We start from the raw sequence: 16,798 nt of genomic DNA on the forward strand, positions 1-16,798 counted from the left end.
TTTTTTTTTGTTTGGTTGCTTAGCACAACTTCTCAGAAGACATATCTGCAGATATTTTTTTACAACCAAGGGTAGCATTACATTACATTCTTTTAAAAGAAAGAATGTTAACAACAAAAAACACATTAAAGTGTTCGTTCATTAGCAATATCAATTCATTATTTGTTAAGTTTTAAAGTTTTTAGTTTATCAAATACATAAGTAATATAATAATGGATATACATGATCCTATCATTGGTATACTAAGTATCAGTAGTATGTTTTTTAATCATCATCCATCATCATCATCAACATCAACATATGATTTATTATTATTATTATTATACTTACTTTACTATATATTTAGTTGCAGAAGCAAGAGGACTACCAAAAATGGATTTAAATGGGTTTGCAGACCCATTTGTTTCTGTTACCTTTGGTGGAAATAAGATTCACAAGACTGCTACCATCAAGAAATCACTATCACCAAGTTGGAATGAACAATTCAATGTTATCATTAGAGAATCTCAATCAAATTATACTATGACCTTTACAGTTTGGGATTGGGATAAAGCTACTCAAAATGGTAAATTTACATCAATCACAACCTAATTAATTAATCAACTCTAACTCATCTTTCTCTCTCTTTTTTTTTTGTTTTTTTTTTTAGATTTGATTGGAAATGTAGAAATTGAAATAGCTAATATTCTAAAGAGTCAACAACAACAACAACAACAACAAGATAGTTGGTACAATATTATTAAAAAGGAAAAAGAAAGAGGAGAATTACATTTAACCTTTAAAGTTGTAACACACCAAGAAGTAAACACTGCATTTTGGTCTAGTATTTGTAGACATTTCTCACACATGGACAATGAAGAGTTAAATATTACCGATTTCACTGCTCTTATAACCAGTGTCGATGAAACATTCCCAGAACCAGATATTAACTTGCTCTTTGAAGCAGCTGATACCAATAGAGATGGTTCGATTCAATTGAACGAGTTGGAAAACTTTTTCACCAATACCTCTACCGGTGAAGATCTGTCCAATCGTTTATTGTCTGGTAATCCAAATTTGATTTGGGATGTCTATGCAATCTCTGACAGTTATTCTACCATTGCCGATAATATATTACATTACAAATCAAGTGGTTCATTGAAATCACTTCCAGGACATGAACCAAATAGAAAGGTAAAGGTGATATTGGTTCACAATAGAGAGACTGGTAAACTTGAAGAAGAAAAGGTACCTCATTATATTGAAGTTGCTCTAAGAGTTATGTATGCTACCTCTTCCGGTAGATCTGCTGTAAATAAGCAACAAGTTAAAAAGTTGTTAAAATATTTAACTGCAAAGACTGGTCGTAAATATAATTCACCTGAAAGTATTAAAGTAAGTAAATAGATTAAATCAAATTATTCATATCCAACCTTCTAACCATTTTTTTTTTTTTTTTTTTCAGGAAATTGCACCATTTATCAAGTTTCATAACTTAAATATTGATGAAATATTGGATCCAATTATTACATTCCATAACTTTAATGAGTTCTTTATTAGAAAATTAAAAACTAGTGCTAGACCTATTTTTGAACCAATGAATCCTGTAAGAAAAAAATAATCAAGAAACAAAATGATACATTTATTTATTTATTAATATTTTTTATTTTCTTTTAGAAAATATGTGTATCACCAGCAGATTGTAGAATGAATGTTTATTCATCAATTGATATTGCAAAACAATTATGGATTAAAGGAAAAGGATTTAATTTAGTTAGTTTATTACAAAATGAACAATTGGCTGAACAATACCAAGGTGGTTCATTGGTTATTGCCCGTCTAAGTCCACAAGACTATCACAGATTCCATTCACCCGTTGATGGTATTGCTGGACCAACTACACCCATTGATGGAAATTATTTCACAGTCAATCCCGTTGCAGTCAATCAAGAAGATATTGATGTATACACTGAAAACAAAAGAGCCTACACCATTGTTCAATCTGAGGAATTTGGACAAGTCATCTTTATTGCTGTTGGTGCTACCATGGTTGGTTCCATCAATGTCTCTGTAGCAGAGAATCAAAAGGTACAAAAGGGAGATGAATTTGGTTGGTTCAGCTTCGGTGGGTCAACCATATTGCTACTTTTTGCACCAAATACCATTGAATTTGACAAGGATCTATTGGTAAACAGTAACAAACCAATTGAAACTTATATTAAAGTTGGTGATTCTATTGGAAAATCACTAAAAAACTAAATAAATTCCTTCCCTTCTTTTAATATATATAGTTTTTTACCTTTAAGATAATAGTTACATGAATTTATTTTAATTGTTTTTTAATTGAATTTAATTTAGTTTCAATTTCCAAAGAAACTAAATGGTGTGGATGAGAATTCCATTCTCGAGAAAGAGCGTGAATAGTTTCAGAGAGTTTGTTTGAAATATTATCGGGTTGATCATTTTGGAATTTAAATATAGTATCAAAGAATGATCCACAATATTGTGAAAAGGTTAATTGACACTGTTGTTTTTGTTGTTCAAGGTGGTCTAGATATTGATCGAATGACTTTATACTGCTATCAACAAAATCCTTGACAGAGTTGAAATGTGGTTTAAACTTGTTGCATTCCAATTGTAAAACTTGTTTTTCCCATTCCAATTTTTCCATTTGTATTTTAAAGTTTTCAGTCTTTTCTGCAATCGTTTTGGATTGGTTCATCAATGTCCATCTTTCAAATTCATTCTTTAATTCATCTACATTGATTGTTGTTGTCGTTGTTGTTGTTTGTGTAGTTGTAAAAGAGGATTGAGCTTTACTATTTGTAGCCAACAACTTTTCATTTTTCATCTTTTCGTTTTCAACCTTGTCAAAATCTTTCTTTGATCTAAGTATCTTATCCTCCAAATCACTCATTGATTTTTGTAAATAATTATTCCACCAATTAAAATATTCCATTATATTTGATAAATAAATCTTTGAATTATTTGTTATACCTTTCCAAATATTTTGATTTGTTTCAATTAATAATATTTCCTACAAGAAGATAAAAAGAAAGTTAGAGAGATGGGAAAGGATTTGTTTTTGTTTTTTGTTTTCCTTACAGAAGTCAAATGAATAAATGAATTACAAGTTTCAATGATTGAATCTTGAAAAGTAGTTGTTGAATCTATTGTTTTAATATTATTGATTTCATTTAAAACTTTTTGATAGATATCATAGTTTAATGTTTTTACAAGCTTAAATAAATAAATAATCAATTAGAGCCAATTCTTTTCTATTTTCTTTTTTTTTTTTTTTTTTTTGTTTTACTACATACTTTGTTTAACAACAATAGTTGAATGAATAAATTATTTACATCTTGAATTTGTGACATTGAAGGCAAAACCTTGAGAATGTTGGTTGGTTGAAGGATTGGTGAAAGGAATAATAAAAGTACATCTCTATATTCTGCCAAAGTACTATTGGGAGGAATAGAAGAGGAGGAAGAAGATAGAGCTCCTGGTAAAGGGAGATTACTTATACTACTAGATAATGTTGGACTAGATAGAGATCCAAAAAAGATTGGATTGACAATATTTTTGTTAAAGGCATTGTTGTTGGTAGCGCCGTTGTTATTGGTTGGATTTACAATACTAATAGAGGTGGATCTGTGTTTTGGTGATTGTAATGGTGATACTGTATTGAGAAGTGATGAAGTTGATTTACTATTACTATTTATAATGTTATTGCTTAGCGAAAGAGGTGATTGCATATTAGAGGCCAAAGTTAAATCTAAAACAATTTGATCGACAATTTCAATCAATACTTGTGGCTCTAGGAAAGCTTTGGTTGCAGATTCACGTGTATTTTTACAACGCTTCCAAAGATCGATAGTGTATGGTATCTTTCTTGCACCTTTAATACCATCTTGAATATGATCAATGATGATACTAGTCTCTAGTGATGAATGTGCACCAATGATTTCATTAAACATGTTGATCATTATTTCAATGATTTCATCGTTTCCAATTTCACCCTTGGTCAATAGGTTTGGTGCAAAGACAAGTGCTAAATTCTTTGAAGCCATTGCATTTGCTTTTTGGTGTTCGAGTTGAGTGTGAACGATTTCATCCAAAAATGACAATAGATAGATGAGCAACTCTCTATTTTCCCGAGGTAGTTGAGATATCCACTCCATGACCAAACGCTTTTGTAGATTGAGATCGCTGCAATTGAGAATATCTTTTTCGTATTGATTACAAAGACTTTGAACGAGAAGTGGTTCTGGTAGGTTCTTGAAATAACGTTTGAGTACATCGGCAGCATCAAATGCCTCGTACTTTGACATTGAAAATTCTTCATTGCTTTCAAGACGTCTCTCTAATTCGTCGACTCTGGCCTTGGAGCCAGAAAGTCTAAAAATACCCTCCAACTTGCTCGAGTCACCTCTAATAAAGTGTGTCAATCGTCGTACGTAGAGTGGTGCTATTGACTTGTTGTTCTCTGCTCTTCTCATTGTTTCGGCTACTTCTACTCTAGAGTTGCCAGGTTCGACAACTGCACCACTACATCTTCCCCAAGCCACCACATAGAGCACCTGACGATTTTCGAGATGAGATATTTTCTTAAAGTTGGTGGTCATACTCTTCTTGTGAACATCGCCTCCACCCAATTGTCCATCTTCACCTTGTCCCCATGTATATACTTCACCCTTTTCAGAGAGTGCCAATACATGTGATACACCTGCCGATATTTGTTTGATTTTTTGTGGAAACTGTACCATTGTAGAAGAGTCTGCAATTCGACAGACACTCTCATTGTTGCCCCAACAATAGAGATTACCTGCACCTGTTCTTGCGACAATGTAGTTTCGCGAGCATGACAACTCGACAATGTCACGACCAAGGAATGGTTTGACTGGAATTGAAATGGTTTCATCAGTGTTGTTTGGACAGATTTGTCTGCCTTTGTTGTTTCCCCATACAAATACTTCATTTCCTTCGACAATGGCAGCAGTAAATTCTTCACCACAACACACTGACAGTGCCTTTGCACCCAGCGTAACCTTTCTTGGTGCATTGGTAATAGAATCACCCAAAACACCAAGTTGACCTCTCTTGTTGCTACCCCAAGTATAAACTGCTCTCTTTTCAGTAGGTGTATTACTCTCTGCTACCACTGCTATATGATTAAGTCCAACAGATACACTTGTAACTCCTTTAATTAAATCTACTTTGGTTGGTAGAATAGTTGTTGATTTACCAATATCATCTAATGTTCCCCCTAGAAGAAAATTAAAAAAAATAAATTATAAGTATTATATAGTAAGCCAAGTTGGTTACTACTACTACTACTATTTCTACATACAAGTATAGAGTAAACCATTTTCCAATACAGCAGCTGAAAAACAACCACCTGAAGCAACCATTTTAACCTTTAGACCATTAAATACACCACTGATCAATAGTGGAATGGAAGAATGAGCAAATGGAGACGATGAATTGGTATTTGAGTTTCTTAGATTCATCGATGATCTAAATGAAGTAGAAGAGGATAGTGATAGACTTGATAGTGATGAAGGGGATGATGATGCACCACAAGATGATGATGATATTGCATTTTGATTGAATTGTTCAAGAATAGATTCATTGGATAGACCAAGTTGTTGATTTCTATTGTCACCAAATGAATATACTTGACCTTGTTCAGTAAGAACAAGTGTGTGATTAAAACCACAATGAATAGATTGAATATTGGGAATCGATGAACAAAATGATGGTTTGGTTGTATACTTTTCTCCCCAAAGATATAATACTCCTCCTCCAATATTATTTGTTGTATGATGATGATGATGATGATGATATGATTGACCTATATTATTCACTATAAATAAATAAATAAATAAATAAATAATAATAATAATAATTGTGTAGGTTCATTGTAGAGGGAGTGTAGAGATAGAGAGATATATTAATATTGAGATCTCTCTCTAAACTATAGATAAATAGATTCCTCAAGGGTCATACATTTTGGAGAATGGTTGCCATTAGAGGCAACAACAGGGATCATAATAAAATAATGCCGCTACTTTTATAACAATAGTAGTAGAAGAACTGTATATCTATCTATATATCTATCTATATCTATCTATATGGGTTGTTTTGTCTTTTTTTTTGATTATTAGTTAGTTAGTTATTGTTCTAGAATAAGAATCAGATTAGGGACGATTGCTATTATTATCTAGCAATCATACAAGGGGGTATAAAAAAAAAAAAAAACAAAAGAGTTTCGGTTGAACCATGCTATGCTTGCAGAGGTTGGGGTCATTGCTTTTTATTATTATAAAACGGTGACGGTCTTAATGATACATTTATATAATAAATCACAATTGTGTGAATACCGAGTACTATACATACTATACTACTATACAGATATGGCAGTTAATGATTTTTAAAATGGTGATGATACTATTATTATTATTATTATTACAACTACTATAATTTATTATTGTTATTTGTTATTTATTATTATTAGAAGGAGGAGGAGGAGTGTTTGGATTAGGAGGATGATTTGGTAAGGAACCAGTACTTGAATTTTTCCATGATCGATCTCTTAGTAGTAGATTAATCCTGCTCGGTGATGATCCAATAAAGAATCTAGACTGAACACCACCACCGCCACTACCACTACCTACTGAACCTGCACCACCACCACTGCTACTACTACCGCCACCTCCACCAACGGACAGCAAAGAAGGAGATGATAGTTGATTAAATTTATATTCTTGAATCATTGATTTAATTTGTTTCAACCATGTTGATCTTTGTTGATCATTTTGGAAACATAGAATAAATGATTCATGATTCTTTGAATTGGTATTTGATAATTCAATTGCATATTTTACAGCTAAAAGGAAATTAAATAATATAAATTAATATAAATATTATTATTATTATTATTATTATTATTATTATTATTATTATTATAAATCTATATTTAATATACATACAATCACTATCTGAAACAAACATGATACGAGCAGATGAAATTTGAATAGAAGCTTTGGCACGATAAATAAATCTTGTTCTATTACCACTCGTATAGTTATTGCTAGTGATTAGATTGTTGACCATTGACCTAGCAGAGGTGGGCCCGAGTATTAAAATGAGATCATTAAATAAAAAGATGGTTCTTTGAAGTGTGTCATCTGGGTTTGTAAGTTCACGTACACCAGTTACCTGTGCTTGTTGTAGTAATACTCGACCGGGCATGACAATTTCACCGATTGATTCGATATTTTCAATAGACGATTGAATTTCAAATATCTTTTGAAACATTTCAACATCTCTTTTTCCTTCATTGATGGAAGATACAACGTCTTGAATCTTTTTATCAGCCTCTACCAGAGCTTCTCTCTCTTGATGACCCTCTGGTGTATACTTTAAAATCTCTTTCAACAAGAGTGGATATTTACATATTCTTTGTACTGGTTTGATCAAGAATGATAGTAGAGGTAGACCACGACACCTGACATCTGTCATTCTATCCTCTAAAAATATTCTAAACCCTTGATTCCTAACCGTTTCATCTTCTAATAATTTTAATGCTTGTTGTTGATTTGAACAATAAAATGTATACATTTTTAAATAATGACTCTAAATGTAATAAATATTAATATTAATGTGATATATGATTCAAATGTGATGTGAATAATTACCATCTTTAAAAATGCTTGACCAACATTATTGGAAGATGATTCATCTACAATTGATGATGAATTGGAAATATCATTATTGTTATTTGTTGTTGTTGATGTTGTTGAAGTTGGTTTCTTTTCCAATTCTTCCAACATTGTTTGATTAATATTTGAAAGAATCTCAACATTACCAAATAGTGTTTGAATATCCTTTGCATTTAATAGAGATCTTTCTCTTATTGGTACAAGGAATACTTCAATCATCATTTGTAAATCACGACAATAATCTCTTTCAGTTTCCATGATTTCAACAATAATCTTTGATCTAAATTGTTGTGGTGTCATTGATGGTACTAAATGAGGTGAAGATGGTGACATGGATGGAACAAGGTCATTCTCTCCTGCCGACGGTGATTTAACAAGAAGTCTAGATCGACGAGCATTTGGAGTGGCTGGATTCTTTCCATGATCAAATGAAATGGATTTGTTGGTTGAAGAGATCCTTTGTCCTGTACTACTACCATTGATTGGAATTTCTGGTGGTGAAGATTGAGGCAAAGAAGAAGATGTAGACGATAAAGAGGAGGGTGGGGAAGAGGCAGGTGATGACAATGTCTCATTGATACTGTCAAAACTACTGTTACTTGTTTGTAAAGAATTAAAAGGTTTGTTGTTGTTGGATAAAGCTGGAATGGGAATAGGTTGTGATGGTGATGGTTTTCTAACTCCAATACCTGGGAACCTTAATCTACTAGTTGTAGATCGTATTAGTAGTGTTTGGATGATCTTGAACTTCTCTTCTTCTCCACTTTTCAAAAATAGTAGTTGGTTGTTGTTGTTGTTGTTCTTCAATGTTGCTCTCTGATTTAATTTCCAATTGTTTACCTTGTAGTGATTGTTGTTGTTTTTCTTGTTGTTGTTGTTGTTTCTCTTGTTGTTTTTTAATTAATAATTGTTTATCTTGAATTTCTTTTTCTTTTAACAATTCCTTTTGTCTTTCCTTTTCTCTTTCCTTTTCCTTTTGTTTTTCCCTTTCCTTTTCTTTCTCCCTTTCCTTTTCCAATTGTTTTTCCTTTTCTTTTCTTTTCTTTTCCTCTTCCAACAATAATTGTTGTTTTTTCCTATTTTCCTCTTGTAATTTTCTCTCGGCTTCCAACTTTTGTTCTTGCTCTAATTTTTGTTTCTTTTTCATTTCCGTATCGAGTAGACCAAGATTTCTTCTAGCCAAAGTAGATCTAATTGCGCATTGTAATATGAGATATCTTTTCTTTGATTCCAAAAATAGTTGACGTTGTTTTTTTGCCAATCTATATCTCTCTATAACTTGAACCGTCTTTTTCACCACCAAATTTCTTTCATTCTCCAATTCGTTATATATTTGATCCGTTAAAAATACTTTGGTTTTACCAATTGCGCATAAAAGTTTATCATTATTACTGTTACTGTTACTGTTACTGTTATTCTTTTTTTTGTTGTTTGATATACCCATGGTTTTTAATTTAGATTGAATATTTTGTAATATTTCTTGACTTGCCAATTTTGGGTTATTATTATTTTTCCTATTATACATATCGACCAACACTTTGAATCTATTGAAAAATGTGTTTATATCTCTTCTATAGGAATAACCATTCTTTCTTACCTGAATGGTGCTCATTAATCCTACACTTTGTAATTGAGATAGTACCTCTACAGTATCGTATTTGTTTTCTAATTGTTGGTTTGGTTTTATACATCGTATATAGTGAAGTGTCGTTGAATTGAGTGTTTGGACAAGTTGTGATAGTTGTCCTAAAAATTGACTAGACACTGTATTACCTCCTGTCTGTCTTTTTGGTGTTGATGTTGGTGAAGATGGTAATGGAGATGATCTACCTGTCATGATTGATGGGTTACCATTAACTGATGTCCTAGTAGTGGTTGTTGTTGTTGATGTTATTTGTTGTTGACTATATAAAGATTTAATAAACTTGTTACCTTGTAACATTAAATCCTCTATATCGCTATATAGAGAATCTCTATTCTTTTCCAACCATCCATCAACATGATAAACCACATCACCTGCAAAATGTTTAATACCAAATGTCAACTTTCCAAGCGTTCTTTGATATGGAGATGGTGTAGACGGGGATGGAGAAGTTTTATATTTTTGGTTACATTTTTCGAGATAGGATTGTTCTGAACCCTTTGGCATGATTGATTCATCGTCCAACATTGATAATATTCCATCACCTTTTCGTTCTATACAATCTATACAATCCTTGTTATCAATAAAGGAACTATTACTCCATTGTATTCCCTCTGAAATGTATTCCTTTTGTTCTTCATGAAATACAGCCTGATTGAATTGATTTTGTAACTTTTCATTTGTAAAATTGATCAACAATTGTTCCAAACTATTATTTGATAGATTTTCAAATCCAAAAATATCCAAAATACCAATAAACTTTGTTGTCTTTTTGTTATTATTATTCTGTTGATTATTTTGATTAAATTTTCTATTTATAGAATCTACAAGATATTTAAAGATACGAGCATATAAACTTTTTGATAAGGAATCACGACTTTCCTCTGCTTGAGCAATATCATTTGGTCGAGCATAAACAGAACCTCTACCAGATGCTTTTAGTTTACGATTTAAAAGAGCAACACTAAACATGGAAGGTATGACACCTAGCAATTGAGCAGCCGATTCTAGTGATGCTGTACTTTTATCACAAACATATGCATATTTTGAATCAGAGTCCTCTTCAAACTCTATATTACCAATATGAAGAATAGCAGCCAAAGATTTAAATATAGCATCCAAATCATTTACATTCATATCTATAGCCAACATTAATTGTTTAAGATTTTGAAAATTATGAATTGATTCTGTTTTGTTATTGTAATGATTATTATTATTACTATTACTATGATTACTATTTTTGTTTGAATAATTAGATTCAACAATAGATATTAAATCATCACGAGCATTTAAATATCTAAAAGATTTAGCATTTGAATTGGTAGAATTCATAAACCATTTAGATAGATCATCTTTTGAAGCTCCATAGACCATTGAATAAAAGATATGATAGTTTAGATTAATATTATCTGGACGATGTGAAATACGACTCTTTTCGAGTAGATATGTCTCTATCTGTGCACCTCTTATGATACCACTTGTCGAATCGATTTCAATCTTTATAAATTTACCAAATCTACTACTATTTTGGTTTCTTGGTGTTTGTGAATTACCAAATGCTTCCAATAATGGTGATGATGTTATTAAATCTTTTTCAATCTTATTATTATTATTATTATTATTATTATTATTATTATTATTATTATTATTATTATTATTATTATTATTATTTTGATTATTATTATTACTGTGATGTTGTTGTTGTTGTTGTTGTTGTTGTTGTTTTGAACTACTTTTAGCTACAAGATATTGAATGATTGATTTTGAGCATTCAGTCTTTCCACTACCAGATTCACCACTAATAACAATCGATTGATTGGTAGATTCATTCATTAGTTGATTATATGCTTTTGATGCTACTGAATAGACATGAGGTATAGGTGATGAATTGGTGCTATCACCACTTGCATTTTGTTGTTGTTGTTGTTGTTCATAGGTAGATAGATTGACATTATTTGATGAAATATCTTTAAATGGATTGATAGATACTAGAATATTACCTATCCATGTCTGTCAAATATTTTGATTATATACATTATAATTATAATTAGTCACATGTCACATGTCACAGTCACGATTTTCAGCAGAAGATGTACATACATAGATAGAATCTTTTATATATCTCTTACCGAGATGATGAATGAGACTATATTCAGTTAGATCTTCTATACCAACAAGATCACTATAATCACAATCATCTAAACTATTAAATGGGTGTACATATTGTTTATTTATCTCTATCGTACTACCATTACTACTATTGTCACTGTTGATACTATTTAAATGATGATTGAATCTACTACAAGTACTAATCAAATCTTTAACTATGACTGTATTACCGTTGATTGATTGTAGTGTACCAATTGCACTAATACAATTTATATTGCTACTATTATTATTACTATTATTACTGCTATTATTATTGTTGTTGTTGGTAGATTGAGGTGTTGAAATCCACAATCGATTTCCAATCTCCATATCTCTCTCTCTCTCTTCTACCTATCTATCTCTCTCTCTCTCTCTCTCTCTCTTTCCTCAGCTGAGATTGGCCTCTAGATTATTATTATTATTATTATTATTGTTGTGATAGAGAGATAAAGACCCTTTTCTTTGTCCAAGCACCACCAAGACATTCGAATCAGACAATCGTTTTTTTTGCGGGGGAGTGTCTTTGCGCGAGTTTTAAAAAATTATAACATAAAATATTTCAATGAAGGGAGGGGGTTGTGATCAAATCTATCACTAAGAGAGAGAGAGAGAGAGATCTAAATCTCATCTTTATTATATTCTATTTTTATTAATTAAATATAAATAAAATGTAATTAAACAACTCATACTACTACTGTTACTCGATGCTAGTGGAAGCAAAGGAAATTTCGATTAAAAGATCTTCCATCAAAAACACCTTCCTTGAATTCGCAAGGTTTTGTTTCAAACCAAAAAAAAACAAAAAACAAACAAAAAAAAACAACACAACCTCATCCTTTTTTTTGAGTGAGTGAAAGGTCTTGATTCGCCTGCTCACGCACACAACCATATTATTTATTATTATTACCAACATCAACATCGTTGTTGTTGCTTTCAATTCATCATCATCATCATTAACATTAGTCTATTGAAATAGATTAATAGATAAGATAGATTAGATAGATAGTGAGATAGATAGTGAGATAGGATAGATAGATATTTTTCATCACATCATCATCATCATCATCATCATCATCAGTTCTCTCTCTCTCTCTCTCTCAAAACACAATAGAAAAAAAAAGAGAAGAAGGGGAGGCTTTCTCTCTCTCTCTACTTGTTTATATAAAGCCTCACCATTGATCAAAAATATAATAAAATGGTAATTCAATCAATCAATCAATCAATATACAGATATATAGATATCAATCAATCTCTCATCACATCAATATACTGACTCATTATTTATTTATTTTTATATACTCTACCTACCTAAACAACCTTTACAAACTTTAGCAAAGCGTTGGATTTACTACAAACAGTTTGATCAAAGGTAGATGGACCATTGTCAAAAAGATTGGTCAAGGTGCTTTTGGTGAGATCTACTCTGGCAAGAACATCATAAACAATGAATTGGTTGCTATCAAGGTTGAAAAGATTGATACAAAGAAACAAGTACTAAAGTTGGAAGTTGCCGTTCTAAAAAAATTACAAGGTATGAACAAAGAACAAAGAACAAAGAACAAAGAACAAAGAAGAAGAAGAAGAAGAAGAAGAAGAACAAGAAGAAAAGATGAATTTAAATGTTGATCAACTTATCTATACTTGTATATCTATATATATATATATATATCTATATCTATATATATATCAATATATCTATATAATATATTAGCATGTCCATATGTATGTAGGTTCATAACATGTGGAAGACATAACGATTATAACTATATGGTTATGGAATTATTGGGTGACAACTTGTCTGAACTTCGAAGACGCCAAGTAGATGGAAAGTTTTCAATGACCACTACACTAAAGTTGGGTATACAAATGATACAATCACTTGAAGCTGTTCATGATTTAGGTTATTTACATAGGGATGTCAAACCAGTAAGTTGAAATAAAAAGAGAGAAGAGAGAAGAGAGAAAATTGATTAAATTATTAACAACAACAACAACAACAATCGACTGCTTCTTCTTCTTTCTTCTTCTTCTTTACTTTTTTTTTTTAGTCAAATTTTGCCATTGGATTAGGTCCCAATAAAAGACATATTACTTATTTGATTGATTTTGGTTTAGCAAGAAGATATGTTTTATCTTCTGGAGAAGTCAGACCTGTATGTATCCAACCAACCAACCAACCAACCAACCCTACCTACCTACCTACCTATCCTTTATCATACTCATATTCTATCTCTTTTTATTTTATTTTTTAATATTATCTTAGGCAAGAGATTCAACAGGATTTAGAGGCACAGCTAGATATGCATCAATTAATTCACATCTATCAAAAGACTTGGGCCGAAGAGATGACCTTTGGTCCATTTTTTATGTATTAATAGAATTTGCCGAAGGTCAATTGCCATGGCGTAAGCTCAAGGATAAAGACCAAATCGGTGATATGAAGGTCAAGTTGAATACACCCGATCTCGTTAAAGACTTGCCAAATCAATTTACATTGTTTATGAAACATCTTAAATCGCTAAACTATGACGATCGTCCCAACTATGTATATTTACAATCCCTACTCAATGAGTGTTTTCTTGCACTCGGTGGTAATGATCAAACTTCTTTTGATTGGGAACTTAATAGTGGTGGAAATCACAATAATGCATCTCTCAATCCTATTACTTCTTCTGCTTCACAATTACAAAAAATGTAAGTATCTCAGATCTATCACATAGATATATTCAAAGGCTAACAAATATGTTTTTATTTATTTTTTTTAGACTTCCATCACCATCAACAATAGAAGTTGAAGCAAGTAGATCAAGAGGAGGAGGAGGGGATAATGATAGTAGAGGTGGTGGAGCCAATGGATCAAATAACAAAGGTCATTTAATGGATAACGATGCCGATTCCAATCCAGTACAATTAATGAGACGAGACAGTGCCAGTGCATCGGTGATTGCAGCATCATCTGAAGGAAAGGAATCTGGAGGAGGATCATGGAATCAAAAGAGCGAACCACAACAAAAACCAACAACCACCAAAAAACCATTGAACCAAAGTGGACATCACAACCATCACCACAGCGATGCTGAAGCTTCGACAAGCAAACATCAACACAACGAATCCTACAACAACACACCACAATTACTAAATACGAGTAACCATAATGTCAGCGGCGGAAGCAACAACAACAACAACAACAACAGCAGTCAACAACAACAACATAAATCATCTCTTTCTCATTCAAAGAAATCAAAGTGTTGTGGAAGTAAATGTAACATTATGTAATAATAATAATTATAATATTAACTACTTTTTTTTTTTAATAACACAACAACAAAATAACACAAACAATTACAAATAATAATAATAATAATAATAACTAATCAAAACAACAACATACACACGAACTGTTCAAATAACTATTGAAAGTATAATAAAAGAGACTCTTTAATTAATAACCAAAAAAAAAAAAAAAAGCTTTCTAACAAAAAAAAACAAAAGAAGATCTTTTCTTTTTTTTTTTTTTTTTTTTCTTGATTCACACCACAATCGAAAAAAGCCTGAAGATCATTCACAAAAAGACAGAATAGTAGATAATAATACTACAACCATCTATATATATATATATCAACATGATCAGCAGACAACTTATTAAACAAAGTTATAAATACATTGTTGTTGGTCCAAAACCATTGACCACTTCCTCTTCTTCTTCTTCTTCCTCCTCATTCTCATCTTCAACAACAACATTTAATTCTAAAAAGATTAATAACAACTATTATAATAATAATCAAAAGAAGAATAATGATTATAAACAAAATAATAAGAACAACAACAACAACAAGCAAGAGTACTTTAAGATTGGAGCAACAGCAGCATTGACCACAGTAGCATTGGGAGTATCATCAGCATTGTACCTCAAAGAATCAGACCAACAAGAAGTGGAAAAACATCAACCAACATTGAGAGAAAAGATAATTACCAACTATCAGAATCGTATCAGAGAATTTAGTACACCAGAAAAGATATTTGAGACGTTTGCATCGATATCAAAGAATGGTGAAAGCTTTATGACTCTTGATGACTTTGTAAGTGCCATTCTACCACACCAATTCAAAGCTCAATCGACCAAGGGAACAAAGACCAAAGCATTGATCAACAAGAATGCACCACTTCCACTGTCGTTCAAGATGGCCGATGTCGATGGTGACGGTCTCATTTCGTTTAGCGAGTTTATCTTTTTCTCTACTCTCTTGTCGATTCCACAGAATAGTGCACGTATTGCATTCAAGATTATGGATATCAACCACGACAACTCTATCGATATCCAAGAGTTTTCACGTATGATCAACATCCTCAAATCACAATCCAACATTGCCAAAAACTCTACCACCCAAAAGCCAAGCATCGTTGCACAAGGTTGGTCCGATCAACTGTTTGGAAAGAATGGTGACAAGAAAATGTCGGTCGAACAATTCCAAAAGCTACTCGATCAACTTCATCGTGATGTCCTCCAACTAGAGTTTGCCATCTACGACCCAAACAACACTGGTTACATCTCTCAACGTGACTTTGGAAACATCATTGCTCGTTATGCCGATGGTAAAAAGTTGGATACCTATCTTTCTCAAGTTCAATCATTACCTAGTACTATTGATTCTAAAAACAAAGGTATTAGTTTTGGTCAATTTGTTCAATTTAATGAGTATGAAAACATAAAAGAAAAAACAAAAACAAACAAAAGAAAACATAGGTATACTAACTCTAACTTAATTAATATTTACATATTTAGATTATTAAACAAATTAGATGATGTAGCATTATCAATTGATTTATACAAAGGTATTAATCAATCATTCACAAAGAGTAAATTCAAATATGTATCAAAGATGGTTTGTAAATTCGATCCGCCACAAGAAATTGTAGATAGTATCTATACAATCTTTGATACCGACAAGAATGGTGATCTAGAAAAACAAGAGTTTGTTGATCTCATGGAGAGAAGAAAGTATAGAGGTCTAAACACAGAGAGAGATACTGGATTTGTAAACAAACTTAGAAAGATTTATCAAGTTATTGTTGGTGAACTTTAAAGATTACTATGCTGTCTAAAGTAATAATATCCAATAATCAACCTCCTTCAAATTGTTGTTGTTGTAATTTAATATATCCAATCAAAGACGTCGTTTGGATCATCCAATTCCAAATCAAACCAAATAACCAAAAAATGTACCAAAATAAATAAAGAGATTTACTTGAGATAGATATAAATATAGAAAGATTATTCGCTATGGTTTGTATTATTGTTGTTGTT

The 16,798-nt window shown here is 31.5% G+C and overlaps 4 protein-coding genes across 4 annotated transcripts; 2 read left to right on the forward strand and 2 right to left on the reverse strand.

Annotated features, from left to right (window-relative positions):
* Positions 1–212: 212 nt before the first annotated feature.
* On the forward strand, positions 213–2,238 carry DFA_10819 (Phosphatidylserine decarboxylase proenzyme 2 precursor; the record flags this gene model as incomplete). The annotated part of the gene is made up of 5 exons (XM_004351409.1): positions 213–255; positions 347–565; positions 650–1,374; positions 1,445–1,585; positions 1,657–2,238. The coding sequence occupies 5 exons, from the start codon at positions 213–215 to the stop codon at positions 2,236–2,238; spliced, it is 1,710 nt and encodes a 569-aa protein (XP_004351461.1).
* A 64-nt stretch (positions 2,239–2,302) lies between these two features.
* Positions 2,303–6,031, reverse strand: gacGG (regulator of chromosome condensation domain-containing protein; the record flags this gene model as incomplete). The annotated part of the gene is made up of 5 exons (XM_004351410.1): positions 2,303–3,016; positions 3,085–3,219; positions 3,300–5,245; positions 5,330–5,845; positions 5,989–6,031. 5 exons carry the CDS (start codon positions 6,029–6,031, stop codon positions 2,303–2,305), a joined length of 3,354 nt encoding a protein of 1,117 aa, XP_004351462.1.
* A 448-nt stretch (positions 6,032–6,479) lies between these two features.
* Positions 6,480–11,823, reverse strand: myoM (calmodulin-binding protein; the record flags this gene model as incomplete). The annotated part of the gene is made up of 6 exons (XM_004351411.1): positions 6,480–6,868; positions 6,972–7,617; positions 7,680–8,301; positions 8,411–9,018; positions 9,055–11,355; positions 11,446–11,823. 6 exons carry the CDS (start codon positions 11,821–11,823, stop codon positions 6,480–6,482), a joined length of 4,944 nt encoding a protein of 1,647 aa, XP_004351463.1.
* Positions 11,824–12,688: 865 nt separating this feature from the next.
* Positions 12,689–16,577, forward strand: DFA_10822 (putative protein serine/threonine kinase; the record flags this gene model as incomplete). Its single annotated transcript, XM_004351412.1, has 8 exons — positions 12,689–12,691; positions 12,826–13,024; positions 13,205–13,419; positions 13,542–13,646; positions 13,757–14,187; positions 14,259–14,765; positions 15,146–16,189; positions 16,277–16,577. 8 exons carry the CDS (start codon positions 12,689–12,691, stop codon positions 16,575–16,577), a joined length of 2,805 nt encoding a protein of 934 aa, XP_004351464.1.
* Between the last annotated feature and the right edge of the window lie 221 nt (positions 16,578–16,798).

Source organism: Cavenderia fasciculata, assembly GCF_000203815.1.
Source record: "Cavenderia fasciculata unplaced genomic scaffold Scf_EUAJFUG01CK1KI-5, whole genome shotgun sequence".
Taxonomy (NCBI): domain Eukaryota; phylum Evosea; class Eumycetozoa; order Acytosteliales; family Cavenderiaceae; genus Cavenderia; species Cavenderia fasciculata.